Below are 21,850 nucleotides of genomic sequence, written 5' to 3'. Positions count from 1 at the left end.
CCTCATTTGAATTTTACTTTGACTTTAAAGGGTACATAAAGAGGAGGTGAGGCATAAAGAGTTTTTCCTCTCTAAATAAGAATACAATTGCTAGGATTTTCCTACGATTTGGTAAATCGTCCAAGATTTTGTCCTTCGGTCCCCAATTTCAACTCATAAATTAATGACCTATTAAATTCCCAATTAATCTAATTTCTTTCCTTTTCTTTTTGTGATTTTCGAGGGGACAAAAGTCTAGCGATTCAAAACAATTTAGCTGAATAGGCAAAAGAAAAGTTCGTTTTTTAAAGCTTTTCATACGGCTATTTTTAGCACGAAGAAAACTTTCGTGTCCTAGAGATTTTAAATGCCTGAAAGAGATTTTAAAATTAAATATCCTGATTATCCTTGCAAAATACCGTCGGCTATTTTCAGAACGAAGAAAGCTTTCAGTGTTCATAAGGCGAGATTCAGTCTCCGTAGTAAAACGGATATTGGATCAATCTACATACGAGTATGTAGGTACGTCCTGGTATAAAGACAGAGAATTAAGACATAAAATACACCTTGTACGTCCTATGTGCAACACGTTTATCCACATAATATACCTATAGGTAATGTAGAACAACATCTAATACGATATAAAATGTTTGTATAACTTTATTACACGGACAGTGTATGTATAGGAACAGAACGTTGTAACATTCCTCTGTGACATTGGTAGAATTTATGCATTACTTTCCCCGCAAATGAAAAACATTGTAGAAAGTCATGTGAAAGACATAAAAATTCATGAGACCACATCTGTCTTAGTAATGTCCTTATGAGTTATGAATATTGAATTTCATTGTTCATGGCAGTCATGACATTCTATCATTCGTCATTTCTATTTTCTACCAAACGAGCTGTATTTATTACATGGTTTTTTACAACTGTCATTTCAATATGAACAATATGAAAAGTACATAGGAATGAAAGATAGACGGAAAAATACGAGCTTATTAGGAGGAGAAAATGAGTTTGAATATTTGAATAATTCAATATGCATACGTACCTTATAAGTAGACCAAACAAGAACACTGAAACTAACCTATAACTACCTTGTCCTACATAATAAGAATACTTGCTTATGTAGGCATATCTCATATCAGTGCTGTTCTGAAAAGTACATAGGAATGAAAGATAGACGGAAAAATACGAGCTTATTAGGAGGAGAAAATGAGTTTGAATATTTGAATAATTCAATATCAATATGCATACCTTATAAGTAGACCAAACAAGAACACTGAAACTAACCTAACTACCTTGTCCTACATAATAAGAATACTTGCTTATGTAGGCATATCTCATATCAGTGCTGTTCAGTCTTCATTATTGTTCTTTTTACTTTCTATTTTTCTATTCTTTAAGTTTTTATTTTTCTTTCATTCTCTTTTTCATTACTCCGAAATGCCCCTGGCAAGACAACGTCGACAAGAAATATCAATAAAATACAATTCACAGAGATATTCAACTACAGTATCTTCTAGTGAAAACAAGAAATTCTAAGACTAGTATACAAAAGACCACCAATAAACTCAGACCTGTCTGGAAGAGATATTAAAATTAAATATCCTGCAGAAATATGGCCCCCTAATTATCTTTAGGTATGCTTGAAAGTTTGAAACAATCCCACACTATTAACTTTTTTTCCAGCGAACTTTTTAATTACCTACCTACTTTAGGTATGCACAGGTTCCAGTCGATTCTAAGTGTACTTGTTGATACCTTCACGATTGGTTCGTACTCCTAATTTTGTATCACTTCTTCTTCGTTCTCCATTAATATTAATCGCCTCTCTTCCGAGTAGGTAGGGACGATATATTATAGATTATAGGTATAGCGAAATTCATATCTGGGAGTACCTAAGTACCTAGGTATAGATAGTAGTAAGTAAGTAGGTAGTATAGGTACCTATATATAGTATTCAAATCTCAATCCCACAAAAAGAATTCAGCAAATTTCCATTCCGAAATTTTCTTCTTAAATTTTCTTCTTGACCTTACTAGGTACTTCCACGATATTATAGATTATAGGTATAGCGAAATTCATATCTGGGAGTACCTAAGTACCTAGGTATAGATAGTAGTAAGTAAGTAGGTAGTAGGTATATAGTATTCAAATCTCAATCCCACAAAAAGAATTCAGCAAATTTCCATTCCGAAATTTTCTTCTTGACCTTACTAGGTACTTCCATCGTTAACTCTCTGTCTGTCTGTCTCTCTCTCTCTCTCTCTCTCTCTCTCTCTCTCTCTCTCTCTCTCTCTCTCTCCCTCTCTCTCTCTTTCTCTCTCTCTCTCTCTCTCTCTCTTCGAGAGAGAGATCTTACTTGAGGCAGCTAAATGAAAGAGAAAAATCCCTTACGAATGGCTTTAGTCACTCCTTTACAGCACGAATGGAGTAGGGCGCACTTCAGTTGAAATCTGTACCTAGTAAAGTACCTTGGCAGGTCCGTATCTATAATTTCAGAGAGAGAGAGAGAGGGGCTAAAAATCCGAACAGTAGCTTAGAGGGAAGGGGGGTGGATGGTGCGAAATTCTTTACAGTATTAAATTTAATGTAGGCCGATACTTCTAGTATATTACAACTTTAAGGAGCACTCTCTCTCTCTCTCTCTCTCTCTCTCTCTCTCTCTCTCTCTCTCTCTCTCTCTCTCTTTCTCTCTTGGCTTCTTTATCCTTAAAAATAATAATAAAAACACAACAATATCTATCTCTCTCTCTCTTTTCCTTTCATTATCCATACACTGTCTCTCACCATATACCTATTTATAATCAAAAATCAAATCAATAATAATAATAATAATAAACTGAATATTAAACAAATTAGGTAGGTACATATGTACTGATTTTCTTTAACCACGATCGAATAAACTACGGGCTAAAAAATTCCCGGAGGGACGGGCCCAGCTTGTTTCATTTCTCCCTCTTTCCTTTCCTCCCCCTTTATCTTCCTTTCTTTTTCCGTTTCTTCTCTTTCCATTTCACTTCCTCCCCCTTTATCTTTCTCTCTCTTTCCATTTCTCTTCCTCCCTCTTTTCCTTTCTCTCCCTCTCTGAGGCAAAATGGTTGATTTCAATGATTTCTGTTTAGTAAACCAATTCTTGAATATTGCGGACAAAAAATCTGGTTAGTGTTAGAAAGGAACCGAACTTTTCTTTTGGTTAGGTGGTTGTTTCTTGTTGTCAATTCTCTCGAACCAGATACCGAACCATAAAAAGCGGTGAGACAGAAACGAAAATCGACGTGATAATAAATAGGTAGGTGATAATGATAAGAGATAGGTACCTGCATGTGCATATTTGGAGCATAACAGGCAAAGTTACCTCCTACGAACTTTACGTAGAGATAAGCAGAAATAAGAAGTTGAAAATGAAGAAAGGAATGAATGGGAAAAGAAAGGAACTATAATAAACTATGAGAAATAAGAGAGGGAAAACGGAAAATTGTTAAAGTGAAAGAAAAGTGAAAAGCTGAAAAGGATTAACAGTGGAACAGATGTTTGGAAAGAAAATTCCTACTCCTGTTCAGGGTGGACCATAATTTCCCTTATTTTCTGCTTTGCTTTCTATTACAATCGAGGTTAACACAGCCAGCCTCGTTAGCTTAGTTGGTAGTGCGTCTGCCTTGTAAGCCCTAGGCCGCGGGTTCGATTCCCGCCCGGGGTGAATTTTATCCAGATGGGATAATGTTTGTTCTCGGAACGGCTTGCTTCCTCCTATCCTGTCTTCCTTCTCTCTTCGATAACGGGACGATATGACCATAGCAGTTACAGTTCCCTCTGTCAAACCTCTTTTTTTTATTAACACATTCACATCAGCATTGGCAGCATAAATTTGTACCACCCTAAAATTGATATCAAACTTGGAAAAAAAAACTCTCAATAATCTTCACAATATAAATACATCTAGTAGGTAGGTCCAGGTCATGGAATAAGGGATAAGCTCTCACGTAGGACGTTCAAGAAAGAAACAATAGCAGGGATTTAGATGGCATAAAACAGCAAATGGTAGAAATTTACAAGATGGCATATTTACATACAAACGTTGGAATAAATAGCAAACGAACGGTGGAATAGGTAGCAAATGGAAAGTATGTAAAATAAAAGTAATACCTACATAATGTAGACAAAATGACAAATTTTAAATAGGTATGCTAAAAATACTGATATTTAAAAAACTAAACACATGTTGGTAGTAAACATCAGATCTGAATGAGAAGAGAGAAAAAAGGTTTTCTGCCTATTAACAAGGCCATTTTTTTTAGATGGCATATTTACATACAAACGTTGGAATAAATAGCAAACGAACGGTGGAATAGGTAGCAAATGGAAAGTATGTAAAATAAAAGTAGTACCTACACAATGTAGACAAAATGACAAATTTTAAATATGCTAAAAATACAGACATTTAAAAAACTAAACAGTAAACACATGTAGTAAACAGATCTGAATGAGAAGAGGGAAAAAAGGTTTTCTGCCTATTTTTTTTCTATTTCCACTTTCCAATGCGTGGTTCTGACTTCACATGTACAAGCTAACTTTATGTGTTCCTGATTATATTGTTCCTATTCAGTTGTTCCTGTAATGTGTTCCTGTTTGTTCCTGTAAAACACGAGACATAATTTCTATTCATGAGTTCCGGGAACAATACTTCCCTTCTGCGGAGTCGCGGTTGTATACCTATGTGTTTTATTATGAAAGCTTGGCTTTTTTCTATTCCCTACTCTAAGGTTAGGTAGGGGTAACATTTTATAAGGCTCTCTAATTGAAACTGAGGTAAACGTACGGGGTAATTCAAGATTCGTCTGAAAAATGTTCATCAAAAAGGTTCTCGTCACGAAAGTGAAGAGAGAAGGAAGACTGGATGGGAGAAATCCAGCCATTCCGAGATAGGGGAAACTGTAACAATAAGTCCTTCTATGGGGACAGGCTGACAGAGTGACAGACAGACAGACAACACCGAAGCGAATACAATAGTCTTTTTATTACTATTGTAATAATAAAGGAAGGACGGACTAAAAAATCAATTAAACCAATTCAATTTTTGCTTCTACAGCAAGCGTTGAGATTTAGGTGGGATTTGTGATATACTTGGGTGACTCACTTTTCTTACACATGGGTGATGATGGGATTTGTGACGTATACCTCTACGTTTCATTTCGTTACGTCTACGCGTCTATTTTGTTTTCATACACATGGTATACCTAGGTTTATTTTATTTACAGGCGCCTTAGGAGGAATTTATGGTTTACTTTTTTCTAACACAAGCAAAGGTAATTAAATTACACTTTCAAAAACATTTATGAAACACAGATTACTCATGGTTGTTTAAATATGGATGAGATTATTTCTATCCGGAAGTCAAATGCTGAACAGGGTACTATTAATGTTAACCAGGGTCCTGCTAACCTCTGTATTGTTAACCAGGGTCCTATTAACCACAGTAATATTAACCAGGGTATGACGAGGTACGATTACTGCAACTCAGGGCGACCTTTTGTACCAATATTCGTCATTAAAGTTAGCGGTCTTTATTCGGTTGCTATACTTTCTTTATGTGGGTGAGAGAGGAAGAACAAAAGAAATAGGGAGAGAGGCAGATGGAGAGAGGAATATTGTGAAAGGGACAGAAGAGAAGAGAAAAAGAGAGGGAGAGAGACGGAGATGGAAATAAGAAAAAGATAAGAAAACAAGTTTTACGTCGTAAAATGCTTAAAGACATATTTAGAAATAAGGAAAAAATCGTTCAGCCTACATTACAATTCGCCTGGTGTCCTTGGGGAGGCACGGCAAGTTTATGGAAAACCGATAAAGATGTAAAATTTGTACCGGAGCAAAGTGCGTACGTATACCTACCTATGAGCTACAAGTATAAGTAGTTACAAAAGGTATAGGTAATTATGTAGGTACTCTAAACTTCTTCTTCTTCTTCTTCTTCTTCTTCTCCTCATCCTCCTCCATCCTCTCTTTAGAAGTCAGAGAGAGAGAGAGAGAGAGAGAGAGAGAGAGAGAGAGAGAGAGAGAAAGGTAGGTAAGTATAAAACTTCTGTTTTGTATAAGACCGCCGACATATTGTTGATATTGTAATATTTGCAATTGTCCTGATGAAAGTCAGAGTGGATTTTTTCTCCTCCAATGAGTTTGAGTGAAAGCTCTACGTAAGAGAAAGGTAGGTAAGTATAAAACTTCTGTTTTGTATAAGACCGCCGACATATTGTTGATATTGTAATATTTGCAATTGTCCTGATGGAAGTCAGAGTGGATTTTTTCTCCTCCAATGAGTTCGAGTGAAAGCTCTACATACCTAAACTCTACAATGACAAGTAGATGTGAAATGTAAAAGAAACCTTTGTTACTTCCCCTACTTCCCCCGTCAGGAAGGCGTGTGGAGGGAATTGGGAATATGCTGATGAAAGGGGGAAGCATTAGAATACGTAGGTATAAGGCTTACATTTGATACAGTGCCAACGAGATAATGTATGTCTATTCCTAGAAGGTAAAACAATAAGAAAAAAAATCATATATATTTTATCTATAAATATTGTGAAAATGTGTTTGTAGCTTGAAAATATGTTTATATCCTGAAAATTTTTGTCTGATAGGGGTTTAACGTTACCGTACCTATAACTGATGCTATGGAACTATGGTTTTTGGTGGCGCGACGGAGGTATTTAGGTACTTTTTATTCGGGAACAAGCTACCCGTCTCTTCACATTGACACCACCTATACTGAGTGGGTTCGGGAAAAGCCAGCAGTAGGCTATTTTTTATATTTAGAATTTTCGATGGTCACCCATTCGGGTAGGGTACCAACCACGCGTTGCTTCAGGCTTCAGTGATCTATTGGAAACTGATTTTATTAGAGCATTCAAGGTGCTATTGCCGGCTCCCCTATCACTCTTAAATATACACTTACTTTTCGGGCACCACACTCGGTGATTTTCCAAGTCCCAGAGAACGGTTTAGTGGTGAGTACCATGTATCTTTCGACAGCAATCACTGACAGGATCACAATCGAGAGGAGTCCAAAGTGGCCGACTCCGAAAGCGTAAAAAACACAGCCTGAAACAACAATAAGAAGATATTTTATTATTTACAACTTATTGTTCCATTACAAATTTTCATCAGTACCTAAATGGTTTCTTCAAATCAAATTGATCCCAAGGGCAAGAAAAACCTAGACCCTTCACAAATGGAGTGTGCCTAGAGCCATGTGACGAGTTCGACCTCAAATGTCAACGGCAATAGGTACTGTGTCGTGCTTTCGTTTCACATCTGGGTGATGTTAATGTAATTAGGTGCATTTATAGCCTGGCCACATTAAACCTAACCAGAAAAGCCAACAGAGCGCGATTGCCCAGGTAGTTAACCTCCGGATACCAACCACGCGCATCAACGTTGCACGTTGCTTCAATGACTCATTGGGAACTGGTGGTGGATTTAACGTAACTACTGTTATTCCCTCTGGCTTTGCAAGGGCAAAGGTAGATAAGGATTAATTCCTACTAAGAGACACTAACAGAGAAGGGAAAAAAGTTGAGAAAGGAATTAGAGAGAGAGAGAAGGAAAAGAAGAGAAGGAAAGAAGGGACAAAGAGAGGGAAAAAAGAGGAGGAAAGAAAGGTATTAGAGATGGGGGGAAAAAGGAATGAGAATGAGATTGGAGAAAAATATAGATCGGGTCTTAAATATCTATCATATCACTCTTATCTGTGTTCGACAAAGTAATCATAAGTACTACCTACCTACATTCTGACAAGGATAAAAAATAGTGTCTTGTTCGACAAAGTAATCATAAGTACTACCTACCTACATTCTGACAAGGATAAAAAATAGTGTCTTGAGGGTATAAAATAATGCGAGAGAGAGAGAGAGAGAGAGAGGGAGGGAGAGAGGGAGGGAGAGAGAGATAGGGAGTTGCGTGATTCGTAGAATTTCTGGCTAATCAAAAAATGGAACAATCCTTTTTGGGTTACATTTTTCTAATTATTAATTTCTCTCATGAGGTAAATAAGGACACAAGAGGGATAATATCTATCTGCAAAAAGGACAATCCGGCTTTAGGTTAGATTTAATGTTTGAACAAATTTTAAAAAAAAAAAAAAAAAAAAAAAAAAAAAAAAAAAAAAAAAAACATTTGCAAACAAGGTGAAATTAGAGTGATCGCTTTGAGGCCAACTGGTTTTGGCTGAACAAAATTTACCGAGTGATTTTTCCTCACGCTATATCAATAGCGAAGGTTAAGTGCGAAGAGCTGCTGGAAATATATAAAAAGAAAAAATAAAATATATAAAAAGAAAAAATAAATATTCAATAGGTATTAAAAGGTAATGCAAGGCAAACTAATACCTTGGAATCGCAAGCGCTTGAAGTAGCTACCTACTCAATAGACCACATCGTCAGATGGGCGATAAGAGACACAAACCTTCCCATTTAGGTGCTGGGTCAACACGAAAACACCAGAAAGTAACCCCTTGAAATATTTGCAATCAAAATAATTTTTGTCAATGGTCGGATTCGAACCCTGGACCTTCTGCATGGCAAGCAAGCGCGTTACCACTGGGCTAAACCTTGCCCCCAGTTTAATATAATGAAAGCCGTTTGTGAACTTTAATTAATTAGCAATGTTTGTGTTCAATTTCACGTGACCCACTCATCACTTAAGCAGTCCATTGAACAAAATAGTTGCTGGGGACAATAATTAACACAATGGGATAGGGAGATATAACACAAGCAAAGGTAATTAAATTACACTTTCAAAAACATTTATGAAACACAGATTACTCATGGTTGTTTAAATATGGATGAGATTAATTCTATCCGGACGTCAAATGCTGAACAGGGTACTATTAATGTTAACCAGGGTCCTGTTAACCTCTGTATTGTTAACCAGGGTCCTGTTAATTACAGTAATATTAACCAGGGTATGACGACGTACGATTACTGCAACTCAGGGCGACCTTTTGTACCAATATTCGTCATTAAAGTTAGCGGTCTTTTTTCGGTTGCTACTTTATGGTGGGTGAGAGAGGAAGAACAAAAGAAATAAGGAGAGAGGCAGATGAAGAGAGGAATATTGTCAAAGGGACAGAAGAGAAGAGAAAAAGAGAGGGAGAGAGACGGAGATGGAAATAAGAAAAAGATAAGAAAACAAGTTTTACGTCGTAAAATGCTTAAAGACATATTTAGAAACAAAAATAAGGAAAAAATCGTTCAGCCTACATTACAACTTCCTCCTTCTTCCCTCCCATTTACTCTAGATCTCAAGTTAGAGACCATTAAGTTCCATACCAAGCAGGGTAAGTTGGTAAGTACCTTACCTATAATGGCTGGCAATTGAAATAAAAGATAAATTTTTATAGACCAAAAGGAATAAAATGTATATTGTCCATGTAGCCATTACTAAAGTTATTAATGTAGGCTTGGTTACTGTAGGTAATATCAGTTTCTATCCGCCTATCCTGATGTAATTTTAGTCCCACCTAATGCACGTGCTCCTATAATGGCCGATCTTACCAATAAAAGTTACAAAACACAGTATCAAAGGTTTTCTTGGAGGTCACCCATTTGATTTACACAGGCCCAGAATTTCTTCAACTCTGAATTAACTGAAAACTCTCTGTGGTAATGGTAAGACCGGGTATAAAAGATCATATAGCAGCCAATGAAATCGCAAGCAAGATTGCAACGCTACACACTAGCGCAATATTTGTCTTTGATAATGGTCCTTCCGGACACAGAAAGTACCACAAAGGAAAAGCATGGGCAACCCTGTTCATAAAATTATACATTTGTAGAGCCTCTCCTATGTAGAGCCATATTTTCTAGGCCTCCAGCCTTCTCACTCCCTCCTGATGAGAGAGAGTGAGACAGGGCATCTGCACCTGCTGCTGATATCAGCTTTAAAATCACCATGACCACCTCTTTCTCTCTCTCAGGGGCTAATGACAATCGAATTTATGAAAAAAAAAATCTCTCTCTCTCTCATACACACTCACACCCTCCCCTTTATCTCTCCTTCCATTTTACAAAGGAGAAAAAAATTCATCCAGAACTGAAAATGTAATTATAATAATGAAAAATGTCTGATAAAAGTCCTATTGAGATTTTTTTATTATAAAATATATTATTATTTTTTTATTTAGGTATTCTCTCGTTTTCTACTGAAGTCATCATCAGGTTCTGCCTATAAAATGCAAAACTTAGGCAAGATATTTTTTGTTTTATTTAAAAAATAAGAAGGAGAGAGAGAGAGAGAGAGAGAAGCGCGTCTACCTAAGTCCCAGTTCCTACCAATTCGTAAAAAGCATTTTATTACTACACTCTTTGCAACTTTATACGACTTCCTAATTTTCAAAAAGCAAATCAAAATGACGATTGGAACTTTTCTGATATTGAAAATACTTCTGACTTGTCATTTCCTATTTATTACTTTCTATTTTTTCCACCGTTTTGCCCTGGATTCTTGATTGAATGGGAAGCTTTGCAATAGAAAGACTTGTAAACTTTATTGAGAAAAGTACCTACTCAATTTTCTTGCCTTCTTGCTACCTACACGCAATTTTTACATTAGTCTAATTAAAAAATGCATAGGATGCCAGCCTACTTAGTAGTTAGCTAGGAGAGTAGAGCGTCTGCCTTGTGAGTCTTAGGTCGTGGGTTCGATTCTCACCCGGAGCTGGTTTTATCCTAAAGAGAAAAGGTTCGTTCGTTCCTCTCCTGTCTTCCTTCTATCTTCGATTTCGGGACGACAAGAGATGAGCAGACCCTCTATTAAACCTCTTTAAAATAAAGTGCTGTAGCGGTTAGCGCGGTGGACTTCGGATCTGGAGGTTGGTGGTTCGAGTCCAAGTCAAGCCATAAAATTTAGCGTAGTGCATTAAGCAGGGAACGACATTTGTGACAAGCATTTATGCTTAACACAATTAAAATTCTTTTTTTTTTCTTTCTTTAAAATAAAGTACACAGAAAATTTTATACGTATGCTTACGGATGATTCTCAGAATCAGCTTTTTATAAAGGACAACTCAGTGTCACAAGTATACGCGTAAGTATATTAGGTTTTCCCATGCATCAATAGGTACCACATGCCTTCTGGCACAGAACACTAAGTACCTATCTAAAGGCACCTCATAAATTTATAAAGAAGAAGACAAAGTGGAGAGAAAAAAAAGAGAGAACTTCATAAAACTTAAATTGTTTCAGTTTTTATTAAAATTGTTTCATTGTTTCAATAATAGCAAATCTCTGTTTCCCACTTGAAAAGTTTCCATTTCATTAATCTTCTAAGTATCTATCTCTAGTAATGTATTGTTCTGCTGAGAGCTGGTGGGTCATAAGTTTCTTGTGTCATTTGAAAGAAAGTTCCTTAATAAAATAATTAATGGGAAGAGAAATACCGTTTTACATTCACACTTGGAGAAAAAGAAGGAAGAATTACACTAGGAAAAAGAAGAGAATTGCAACTTTATTTATTTTGTTTTCAGTAAATACCTACCTACTATAAGTAACTAGCAGATGATGCAGTCCGTAATAAAGAGCCAGCGGCAATACACAGCACGTTGAGTGCACCAGTTCCTAAGGCCAGCCACACACTATCAGGTAGAACTGACAGGCGGACCTGATCAGGTGTACCTGTCAGGTCTACCTGATATTGAGGGGTTTAACAAGTGGCTGATTTCAAACTAAATTGGCCAGCCTAGTTGGCTTAGTTGGTAGTGCGTCTGCCTTGTAAGCGCTAGGCCGCGGGTTCGATTCCCGCCCGGGGCGCATTTTATCCTGATGGGATAATGTTCGTTCTCGGAACGGCTGGCTTTCTCCTATCCTGTCTTCCTTCTCTCTTCGATTTCGGGACGATAAGACCATAGCAGTTACAGTTCCCTCTGTCAAACCTCTTGAAAAAAAAAAATCAATGTAAATTGATACGTCATGTTTCTCAAACCAATCGTTTTTATTCGGATTTGAAAGAGGAGATACCATAAGGTATCGCTCTAAAAAGAACTGCCATTACAAAAAAAAAAACCCCTGGTATTTTACCTACTGCAGCATTTACACATAGATAGGTAGTAATCTATAAGTAGGTACGTACCTAACAACTATTTTACTCACTATATTTCTTTTTTTCCTATTTCCACATGCATCTTCCTAACTTCTACACGGATTAGAGAACTGCACGATTGACTCAAATACCTATTACTGTATGCCGTTGAAAGCAGTGGAGCTTGTAATTAAACTCCTCCTTACTTCTTCTTCTTCTTCATCTCCTCCTTCTTCTTCTTCTTCTTCTTCTTCTTCTTCTTCTTCTCCTCCTACTTCTTCTTCATCTCCTCCTCCTTCTTCTTCTTCTTCTTCTCCTCCTACTTCTTCTTCTTCATCTCCTCCTCCTTCTTCTTCTTTTTCTTCTTCATCTCCTCCTCCTTTTCCTCCTTCTTCATCTCCTCCTCCTTCTTCTTCATCTCCTCCTTTTTCTTCTTTTTCTTCTTCTTCCTCGTGAAGATTGTGAAGAGAAGGAATGATGAGATAGAGAAGAAGGGACAGATCTACGATAAATTTATCATACTCGCACATGATATTAGACAGACATACCTAATGTGTACAAGATAGTGTGTGGAAAAGCTAGTAAATACTTAATCCATATTATGACGAAAAAAGCCTCTTAACAAACCTTTGACGAGAGGTATCTACAAAAGTTGGCTGTTCATATTGCTCTGCCTCAAAAACAAAGAAAATTTCAAGGCTACCTACCTATTTGAATTTTTTATCTTCGTTAAATAGCGTTTTAAAAGAAGCCTAAAACAAAAGGAGACAATTGAATTCAAGCTCTACATAATTGAATCATTAACAATTAAACTTTCTTGAGGAAAAAGGCCTTTTTTAAACCTAGTAAACTTAATTAACAGATCTCTTGTTTGCCAGATATAAAAAGAAATCTACAGGCTTATTTATAATATAAAATGGAGAAAAAAATCTAAGCTTTAAAAATTTTAAATACCACCCTTTTTGCAGTGTCACTATTACTTTCTTCTTCTTCTTCTTCTTCTTCTTCTTCTTCTTCTTCTTCTTCTTCTTCTTCGCCTTTTCCCATGTTCAGATGGGGTCGTCGGCCTCTCAATCAGCTTTAGAGTGATCGCTTTGAGGCCAACTGGTTTTGGCTGAACAAAATTTTTTGAGTGAATTTTCCTCACGCTATATCAATAGCGAAGGTTAAGTGCGAAGAGCTGCTGGAAATATACATATAAAAAGAAAAAATAAATATTCAATAGGTATTAAAAGGTAATGCAAGGCAAACTAATAGGTATCGCAAACGCTTGAAGTAGCTACCTACTCAATAGATCACATCATCAGATGGGCGATAAGAGACACAAACCTTCCCATTTAGGTGCTGGGTCAACACGAAAACACCAGAAAGTAACCCGTTGAAATATTTGCAATCAAAATAATTTTTGTCAATGGTCGGATTCGAACCCGGGACCTTCTGCATGGCAAACAAGCGCGTTACCACTGGGCTAAACCTCGCCCCCAGTTTAATATAATGAAAGCCGTTTGTGAACTTTAATTAATTAGCAATGTTTGTGTTCAATTTCATGTGACCCACTCATCACTTAAGCAGTCCATTGAACAAAATAGTTGCTGGGGACAATAATTAACACAATGGGATAGGGAGATATAACACAAGCAAAGGTAATTAAATTACACTTTCAAAAACATTTATGAAACACAGATTACTCATGGTTGTTTAAATATGGATGAGATTAATTCTATCCGGACGTCAAATGCTGAACAGGGTACTATTAATGTTAACCAGGGTCCTGTTAACCTCTGTATTGTTAACCAGGGTCCTGTTAATTACAGTAATATTAACCAGGGTATGACGACGTACGATTACTGCAACTCAGGGCGACCTTTTGTACCAATATTCGTCATTAAAGTTAGCGGTCTTTTTTCGGTTGCTACTTTATGGTGGGTGAGAGAGGAAGAACAAAAGAAATAAGGAGAGAGGCAGATGAAGAGAGGAATATTGTCAAAGGGACAGAAGAGAAGAGAAAAAGAGAGGGAGAGAGACGGAGATGGAGATTAGAAAAAGATAAGAAAACAAGTTTTACGTCGTAAAATGCTTAAAGACATATTTAGAAACAAAAATAAGGAAAAAATCGTTCAGCCTACATTACAGCTTCCTCCTTCTTCCCTCCCATTTACTCTAGATCTCAAGTTAGAGACCATTAAGTTCCATACCAAGCAGGGTAAGTTGGTAAGTACCTTACCTATAATGGCTGGCAATTGAAATAAAAGATAAATTTTTATAGACCAAAAGGAATAAAATGTATATTGTCCATGTAGCCATTACTAAATTTATTATTGTAGGCTTGGTTACTGTAGGTAATATCTGTTTCTATCCGCCTATCCTGATGTGTCCTACCTAATGCACGTGCTCCTCTAGTGGCCGATCTTACCAATAAAAGTTACAAACACAGTATCAAAGGTTTTCTTGGACGTCATCCATTTGATTTACACAGGCCCAAATTTCTTCAACTCTGAATTAACTGAAAACTCTCTGTGGTAAGCTGGTAAGATAGGGTATAAAAGATCATATAGCAGCCAATGAAATCGCAAGCAAGATTGCAACGCTACACACTAGCGCAATATTTGTCTTTGATAATGGTCCTTCCGGACACAGAAAGTACCACAAAGGAAAAGCATGGGCAACCCTGTTCATAAAATTATACATTTGTAGAGCCTCTCCTATGTAGAGCCATATTTTCTAGGCCTCCAGCCTTCTCACTCCCTCCTGATGAGAGAGAGTGAGACAGGGCATCTGCACCTGCTGCTGATATCAGCTTTAAAATCACCATGACCACCTCTTTCTCTCTCTCAGGGGCTAATGACAATCGAATTTATGAAAAAAAAAACCTGCTGCTGATATCAGCTTTAAAATCACCATGACCACCTCTTTCTCTCTCTCAGGGGCTAATGACAATCGAATTTATGAAAAAAAAATCTCTCTCTCTCTCTCTCATACACACTCACACCCTCCCCTTTATCTCTCCTTCCATTTTACAAAGGAGAAAAAAATTCATCCAGAACTGAAAATGTAATTATAATAATGAAAAATGTCTGATAAAAGTCCTATGGGAATCGAACCCGCGGCCTAGCGCTTACAAGGCAGACGCACTACCAACTAAGCTAAGTAGGCTGGCATTACTAAATTTGTTTGGACAAACGGATGTAACAGAGATTTATTTTTTTCTCATTCTCCACTTGGTGGTTCTACTTTTATAAGAAATTGTTCTTATAATATAAGCAATGGCTGAAACTTTGGATTTAGGCTCGAGGGACCTCAAAACGTGTTTTGGCAATAAAATCTGACCATCGAAAATTTGACCCGATTAGGTACATTACTTTCCTTCCTATAGGTTTAGGATAAGGAAAGTAAAAATACAGTGCATTCACAAAGTCCCCTCCCCCCCACCTTAATTTTTCAACGAATGAATTTAGAATCCTGCAATTTTGTATACAAGCCTATATTTACCTCTAGTTTATTATAGGCTATGTAAAAATTCAGGGACTTTTTCAGGGTGGGCCCCAGGGAGGCCAACTTTAAAATCTTAAAAGAGAACCCCCTACTTTTGACGTTTTGACGCATGATATTGAAGGTCTTAAAGAACGTAGTCCATTGGTACAAGTTTGAGCTCGATCCGACAAACAGGGCCGGAGTTATGGCCGTTTCATTACTAGTATAGCTCGCTATACTGTAGTAATAGAGAAAGTAAAAAAGTGAGAAAACAGAGTGTGAAAAAGAAGAAAGTAGTGATGAAGTAAGGAAGGATAGATGGGTAGAGGGAAGTAGAAAGATGAAAAGAGGAGAGAAAAGAAAAAGAGTAAAGAGATAAGTAGAAAACCTTGTCGGTGGACAAATTTGTGAGATTTATTTATACTCTCTTTTTTTTCATGGCATGTGTGTTTATTTATTGTACGTTTTGGAGTTTGCCACTTGTCAGAGATTAGTGAAAAGAAAAGACTTTACGAGTAAAAAAAGGTTGGTGGGTACTGGGGAAGAAAAAGGAAAAAAGGTTAACCATCTACGGCTGCTTAAGTTTACCCTTCACAAAAACCTCTGTATTTTCTCTTTATTTAATTGTGTTTTTTTTTTTTTTTTTCCTTTTTTTATGGGAGAGAAAGCCCTGAAGTACAGACTATAACTTTTTTTTTTTTTTAAGAGGTTTGACAGAGGGAACTGTAACTGCTATGGTCTTATCGTCCCGAAATCGAAGAGAGAAAGAGAAGGAAGACAGGATAGGAGAAAGCCAGCCGTTCCGAGAACGAACATTATCCCATCAGGATAAAATCCGCCCCGGGCGGGAATTGAACCCGCGGCCTAGCGCTTACAAGGAAGACGCACTACCCACTACCAACTAAGCTAACTAGGCTGGCTCAGACTATAACTGCTAAGGTCATTCATAAATGTCTGATTTTTATGATGACTCGCATTTCCACTGGAATTTTAACCAGGTTCTCAATTATCCTCACGAGACTGCCATCACTACCATCAGCACGGCATCCGTCCACCGAAATTTTAATGACCACGCACAACGTTGCTTAACTTCAGTGATCCCATTAGGAACTGGTGCAATGAACGTGCTATTTTCTGTGGGTTTTTTAGGCTGATTTTTTTTTTTTCTTTTTTTTAGGCTGTGCTTTAGGCGTGTGCTGTCAAAATCAAAACGTGTTAACATTAACACCCTTCATCCCCAGCCGCGTTGAAAAATAATAGCTACTCCATACGAAAAATAATAGCTACCTATATGTAGGTAGATATAATTATGAATATTTTTTTATGACAAACTGAATTTTACAATCGAATATGAAATATGAATGCTCCCACCCCTCGTGGAATGGAAAATAAAACTTTAATTTAATGAAGTTACAAGCTATAACAAGTCATGTGAAAAAAAAACCTCAAGCCCTCATCATGATAAATTCATGTTAACAAGCTGGGTGTGATGAACATGGAAATGTATTTTTTACCATTGGTTTAATAGGTCAATTAGATTTTCGAGTTATATTTAGAAGTGCGGGTTTGTTTCGAACTGCGAAGTAGAAATTTCCGTGGAAAAATTACCCCTTCCTTTTTGACCCAAATCCCAAATGATACTAATGTATTCCCTCATAGAACAGAAGGTACGTCGTACCTAACCCACTACCCACCTGAATATAACAGAAGCTACCTACCCATCTATACCTACCTATTGTATACAAGAGTCTATGGAAATTTATCATCAATGGTTTGAGAATTCGACCAAAATAATCTTTGTAGCTTCCTAAGAAATATAGGATTAGGTAAGTGATGTAAGTATACAATTATGTACCTATTGTACTGATTACGAAGAAATTATTTAATCTCATTCGACCATCCTGCAGCAATTCGAGCTTTGCAATAGAAAGACTTGTAAACTTTATTGAGAAAAGTACCTACTCAATTTTCTTGCCTTCTTGCTACCTACACGCAATTTTTAAATTAGTCTAATTAAAAAATACATTTAGCGTAGTGCATTAAGCAGGGAACGACATTTATGCTTAACACAATTAAAATTCTTTTTTTTTTTTCTTTAAAATAAAGTACACAGAAAATTTTATACGTATGCTTACGGATGATTCTCAAAATCAGCTTTTTAATGGACAAGTCAGTGTCACAAGTATACGCGTAAGTACCTATATTAGGTTTTCCCATGCATCAATAGGTACCACATGCCTTCTGGCACAGAACACTAAGTACCTACCTATCTAAAGGCACCTCATAAATTTATAAAGAAGAAGACAAAGTGGAGAGAAAAAAAAAGAGAGAACTTCATAAAACTTAAATTGTTTCAGTTTTTATTAAAATTGTTTCATTGTTTCAATAATAGCAAATCTCTGTTTCCCACTTGAAAAGTTTCCATTTAATTAATCTTCTAAGTATCTATCTCTGGTAATGTATTGTTCTGCTGAGAGCTGGTGGTCATAAGTTTCTTGTGTCATTTGAAAGAAAGTTCCTTAATAAAGTAAATTAATGGGAAAAGAAATACCGTTTTACATTAACACTTGGAGAAAAAGAAGGAAGAATTGCACTAGGAAAAAGAAGAGAATTGCAACTTTATTTATTTTGTTTTCAAACAATACCTACTAGTAACTAGCAGTAGCAGATGATGCAGTCCGTAATAAAGAGCCAGCGGCAATACACAACACGTTGAGTGCACCAGTTCCTAAGGCCAGCCACACTCAGGTAGAACTGACAGGCGGACCTGATCAGGTGTACCTGTCAGGTCTACCTGATATTGAGGGGTTGTCCTAACAGATCATTGAAGTTGAGCAACGTTCGGGTAATTGTCCAGGATAACAAGTGACTAATTTCAAACTAAATTGGCTAGCCTAGTTAGCTTAGTTGGTAGTGCGTCTGCCTTGTAAGCGCTAGGCCGCGGGTTCGATTCCCGCCCGGGGCGGATTTTATCCTGATGGGATAATGTTTGTTCTCGGAACGGCTGGCTTTCTCCTATCCTGTCTTCCTTCTCTCTTGGATTTCAGGACGATAAGACCTTGGCAGTTACAGTTCCTTCTATCAAACCTCAAAAAAAAAAAAAAAAAAAAAACCCTGTAAAACCCTTTAAAAAAAAAAAAAAAAAAAAAAATCAAAGTAAATTGATACGTCATGTTTCTCAAACCAATCGTTTTTATTCGAATTTGAAAGAGTAGGTACCATTAGGTATCGCTCTAAAAAGAACTTTAATTAAAAAAAAAAAAAAAAAAAAAAAAAATCCTCGTATTTTACCTACTGCAGCATTTACACATAGATAGGTAGTAATCTATAAGTAGGTACCTACGTAACTATTTTACTCACTATATTTCTTTTTTTTTTCCTATTTCCACATGCATCTTCCTGACTTCTACACGGATTAGAGAACTGCACGATTGACCTATTACCGTATGCCGTTGAAAGCAGTGGAGCTTGTAATTAAACTCCTCCTTACTTCTTCTTCTTCTTCTTCTTCTTCTTCATCTCCCCCTCCTTCTTCTTCTTCTTCTTCTTCATCTCCTCCTCTTCTTCTTCTTCTTCTTCTTCTTCATCTCCTCCTCCTTCTTCTCCTTTTTCTTCTTCATCTCCTCCTCTCCTTCTTCTTCATCTCCTCCTCTCCTTCTTCTTCATCTCCTCCTCTCCTTCTTCTTCATCTCCTCCTCCTTCTTCATCTCCTCCGCCTTCTTCTTCTTCTTCCTCTTCTTCCTCGTCTTCGTCTTCTTCTTCCTCGTGGAGATAAGATTGTGAAGAGAAGGAATGGAGAGATAGAGAAGAAGGGACAGATCTACTCGCACATGATATTGGACAAACATAGGTACCTAATGTGTACAGGATAGTGTGAGGAAAAGCTAGTAAATACTTAATCCATATTATGACGAAAAAAGCCTCTTAACAAACCTTTGACGAGAGGTATATGCAAAAGTTGGCTGTTCATATTGCTCTGCCTCAATAACAAAGAAAATTTCAAGGCTATTTGAATATTTTATCTTCGTTAAATAGCGTTTTAAAAGAAGCCTAAAACAAAAGGAGACAATTGAATTCAAGCTCTACATAATTGAATCATTAACAATTAAACTTTCTTGAGGAAAAAGGCCTTTTTTTAAACCTAGTAAACTTAATTAACAGATCTTTTGTTTACCAGATATAAAAAGAAATCTACAGGCTTATTTATAATATAAAACGAAGAAAAAAATCTAAGCTTTAAAAGTTTTAAATACCACCCTTTTTGCAGTGTCACTATTACTTTTTTATATGAAGAGCTTTAACATGTCAGAGGTACTTTAAATAAAAACTTTACTACTTACGTAGGTACAAAATATCCGTCGTACCTTGGCCCCCAGGGCGTTGTACCTTGAACCCTAAGGATGTTGTACCGTTTTGAATGAGGAAATTCTGGTACGAAAGTATACCAGGGGGCCAAGGTACGACGTGTTGAATTTGGGGACCAAGGTGCAAAGGGTTCATTGAGGCCAAGGTACAAAGGAGTGACTTTTTCCGGACTTCTGGGAAATTCTACTATAAAAAATTGGGCAATCAAATTGCAATACCAAGAAAACCAAACCTTACAAAATTTGCTACCGATTGGTAGCGGTTTCAGTTAGATAAAGTAATAATAACTTACCTTCCAATCAAAACAATTTTTTTTAAAAAATGTTCGAAACACAGACCAAAACACGACTTTATTAACTTCTCAACGACAACTGATTTGTTTACAAATCAAATTGCTATGAGCTCGTTGTGAAATTACGCATCAGATACATATTTTTCGGACCCGATAGGTGGCGCCAGTTACCAGAAAAGTCCAGGGGACCAAGGTACAACGGGGGCCAAGGTACGACTAGACACCCTATACGAGACCTTGTTTAGACTGCTAGGGTAAAGGGACTTTCCAGTCCTATTCGGGCAGGTTAGACAAGGTATATTGTATTCTATTCTATTATAAAATTATAAAAACCTTTACTTACCACTGTGACCGAAAGCCCACTGGTTTTGAAATGAGGAAAAGGCCGGCATGAAATGGAGACAGGCTGTACACAGGTCCGATATGGCCAGGTTTATAATGAACGCAGAAAATGGGCCTTTCAATCTTCGATACCTGAAACCGAAACAAGAAGATTTTTTTAATAAGCATCCTGGGGGGGGGAAACCTCGTGAAGAAATTTTAAATAAATAAAAATAAAATGTATAATGAATATAATAAATTAGGTATCCATTGACACACCATAAAATATTGAGAAAATTTAAAGCGGGGTGTGTTTGATTGGATAGTTAAACAAGTAAAGGACATTGATTTGGTCTTTCGAGTTTTGGATCGATCGGATTAGATAGTTTTTTTTTATGTACCTCGGCACAAATTTCGCATTATACTTCAAGGCACATTCTTGTACATCCATGCCCATCCAAGAACGAAAAAGTATGGTTGGAAAATTTCTGCCCAAGCTGTGATTTGAACCTAGAACCTGCGAGTTGAGAGCCAGTGATCTTGATAACTGGGTCACAGAGGTGGGCATTAAAATAGGGTTGACAGCCAGAGAAAGGCTATTTCGTTGCTATTGAAATTTTAAATAAATAAAAATAAAATGTATAATGAATATAATAAATTAGGTATCCATTGACACACCATAAAATATTGAGAAGAAGAAAAGATAATGAAATTATTAGCTATTCTTTCAGGAAAGAATAGGTACCTAGGTAAATGGAGAATTGGAGATAGAAAGAAAGAGGAGATACCTAATGAGGAGATAAATAGAAGGGAAAAGAACGAGGAAAAATCTGGTGTGAACATCACACGACTTTCTATTACATTTGCGAAATACGTATTTGAAAAATAAAAAAAAGTGAAAATTTTTCCAAGTCCCAAGCCGCCTATAAGGCGGCCGATTTTTGGTCGAAAATTTTCTATCTCAAAATACTCCCCGTGAAATGAGGGATCGTTTAAAATGTTGATCGTTTAAAATGGGCTAAAAATAACTTTTTTGACATCGGGATCTTAAAACGGATATTTTCAACCATTTCCCGATTTTGCAAATTTGGACCGATTGCAATACTTTCATTACTAGTATAGCTCGCTATACTGTAGTAATAGAGAAAGTAAAAAAGTGAGAAAACAGAGTGTGAAAAAGAAGAAAGTAGTGAGGAAGTTAAGGAAGGATAGATGGGTAGAGGGAGGTAGAAAGATGGAGGAGAGAAAAGAAAAAGAGTAAAGAGATAAGTAGAAAACCTTGTCGGTGGACAAATTTGTGAGATTTATTTATACCTACTCTCTTTTTTTCATGGCATGTGTGTTTAT

General features: G+C 36.7%; 1 protein-coding gene across 1 annotated transcript in view; it reads right to left on the bottom strand.

Moving 5' to 3' along the window:
- The window catches only part of LOC103506845 (melanopsin-like), a 77,974-nt gene that overhangs the window by 35,323 nt on the left and 20,801 nt on the right, over positions 1-21,850 (bottom strand). The window contains exons 3-4 of the mRNA XM_026821814.1: positions 20,526-20,656; positions 6,935-7,080 (exon numbers count right to left, since the gene is read on the bottom strand). Coding sequence (XP_026677615.1) covers positions 6,935-7,080; positions 20,526-20,656 — 277 coding nt within the window. The remainder of the gene's footprint in view (positions 1-6,934; positions 7,081-20,525; positions 20,657-21,850) is intronic.

The sequence above is a fragment of the Diaphorina citri genome, unplaced genomic scaffold (assembly GCF_000475195.1).
Source record: "Diaphorina citri unplaced genomic scaffold, Diaci psyllid genome assembly version 1.1 scaffold265, whole genome shotgun sequence".
Classification (NCBI taxonomy): domain Eukaryota; kingdom Metazoa; phylum Arthropoda; class Insecta; order Hemiptera; family Psyllidae; genus Diaphorina; species Diaphorina citri.
Note: the sequence above shows the minus strand (reverse complement) of the source record. Positions and strands in the feature narration are given on the sequence as shown.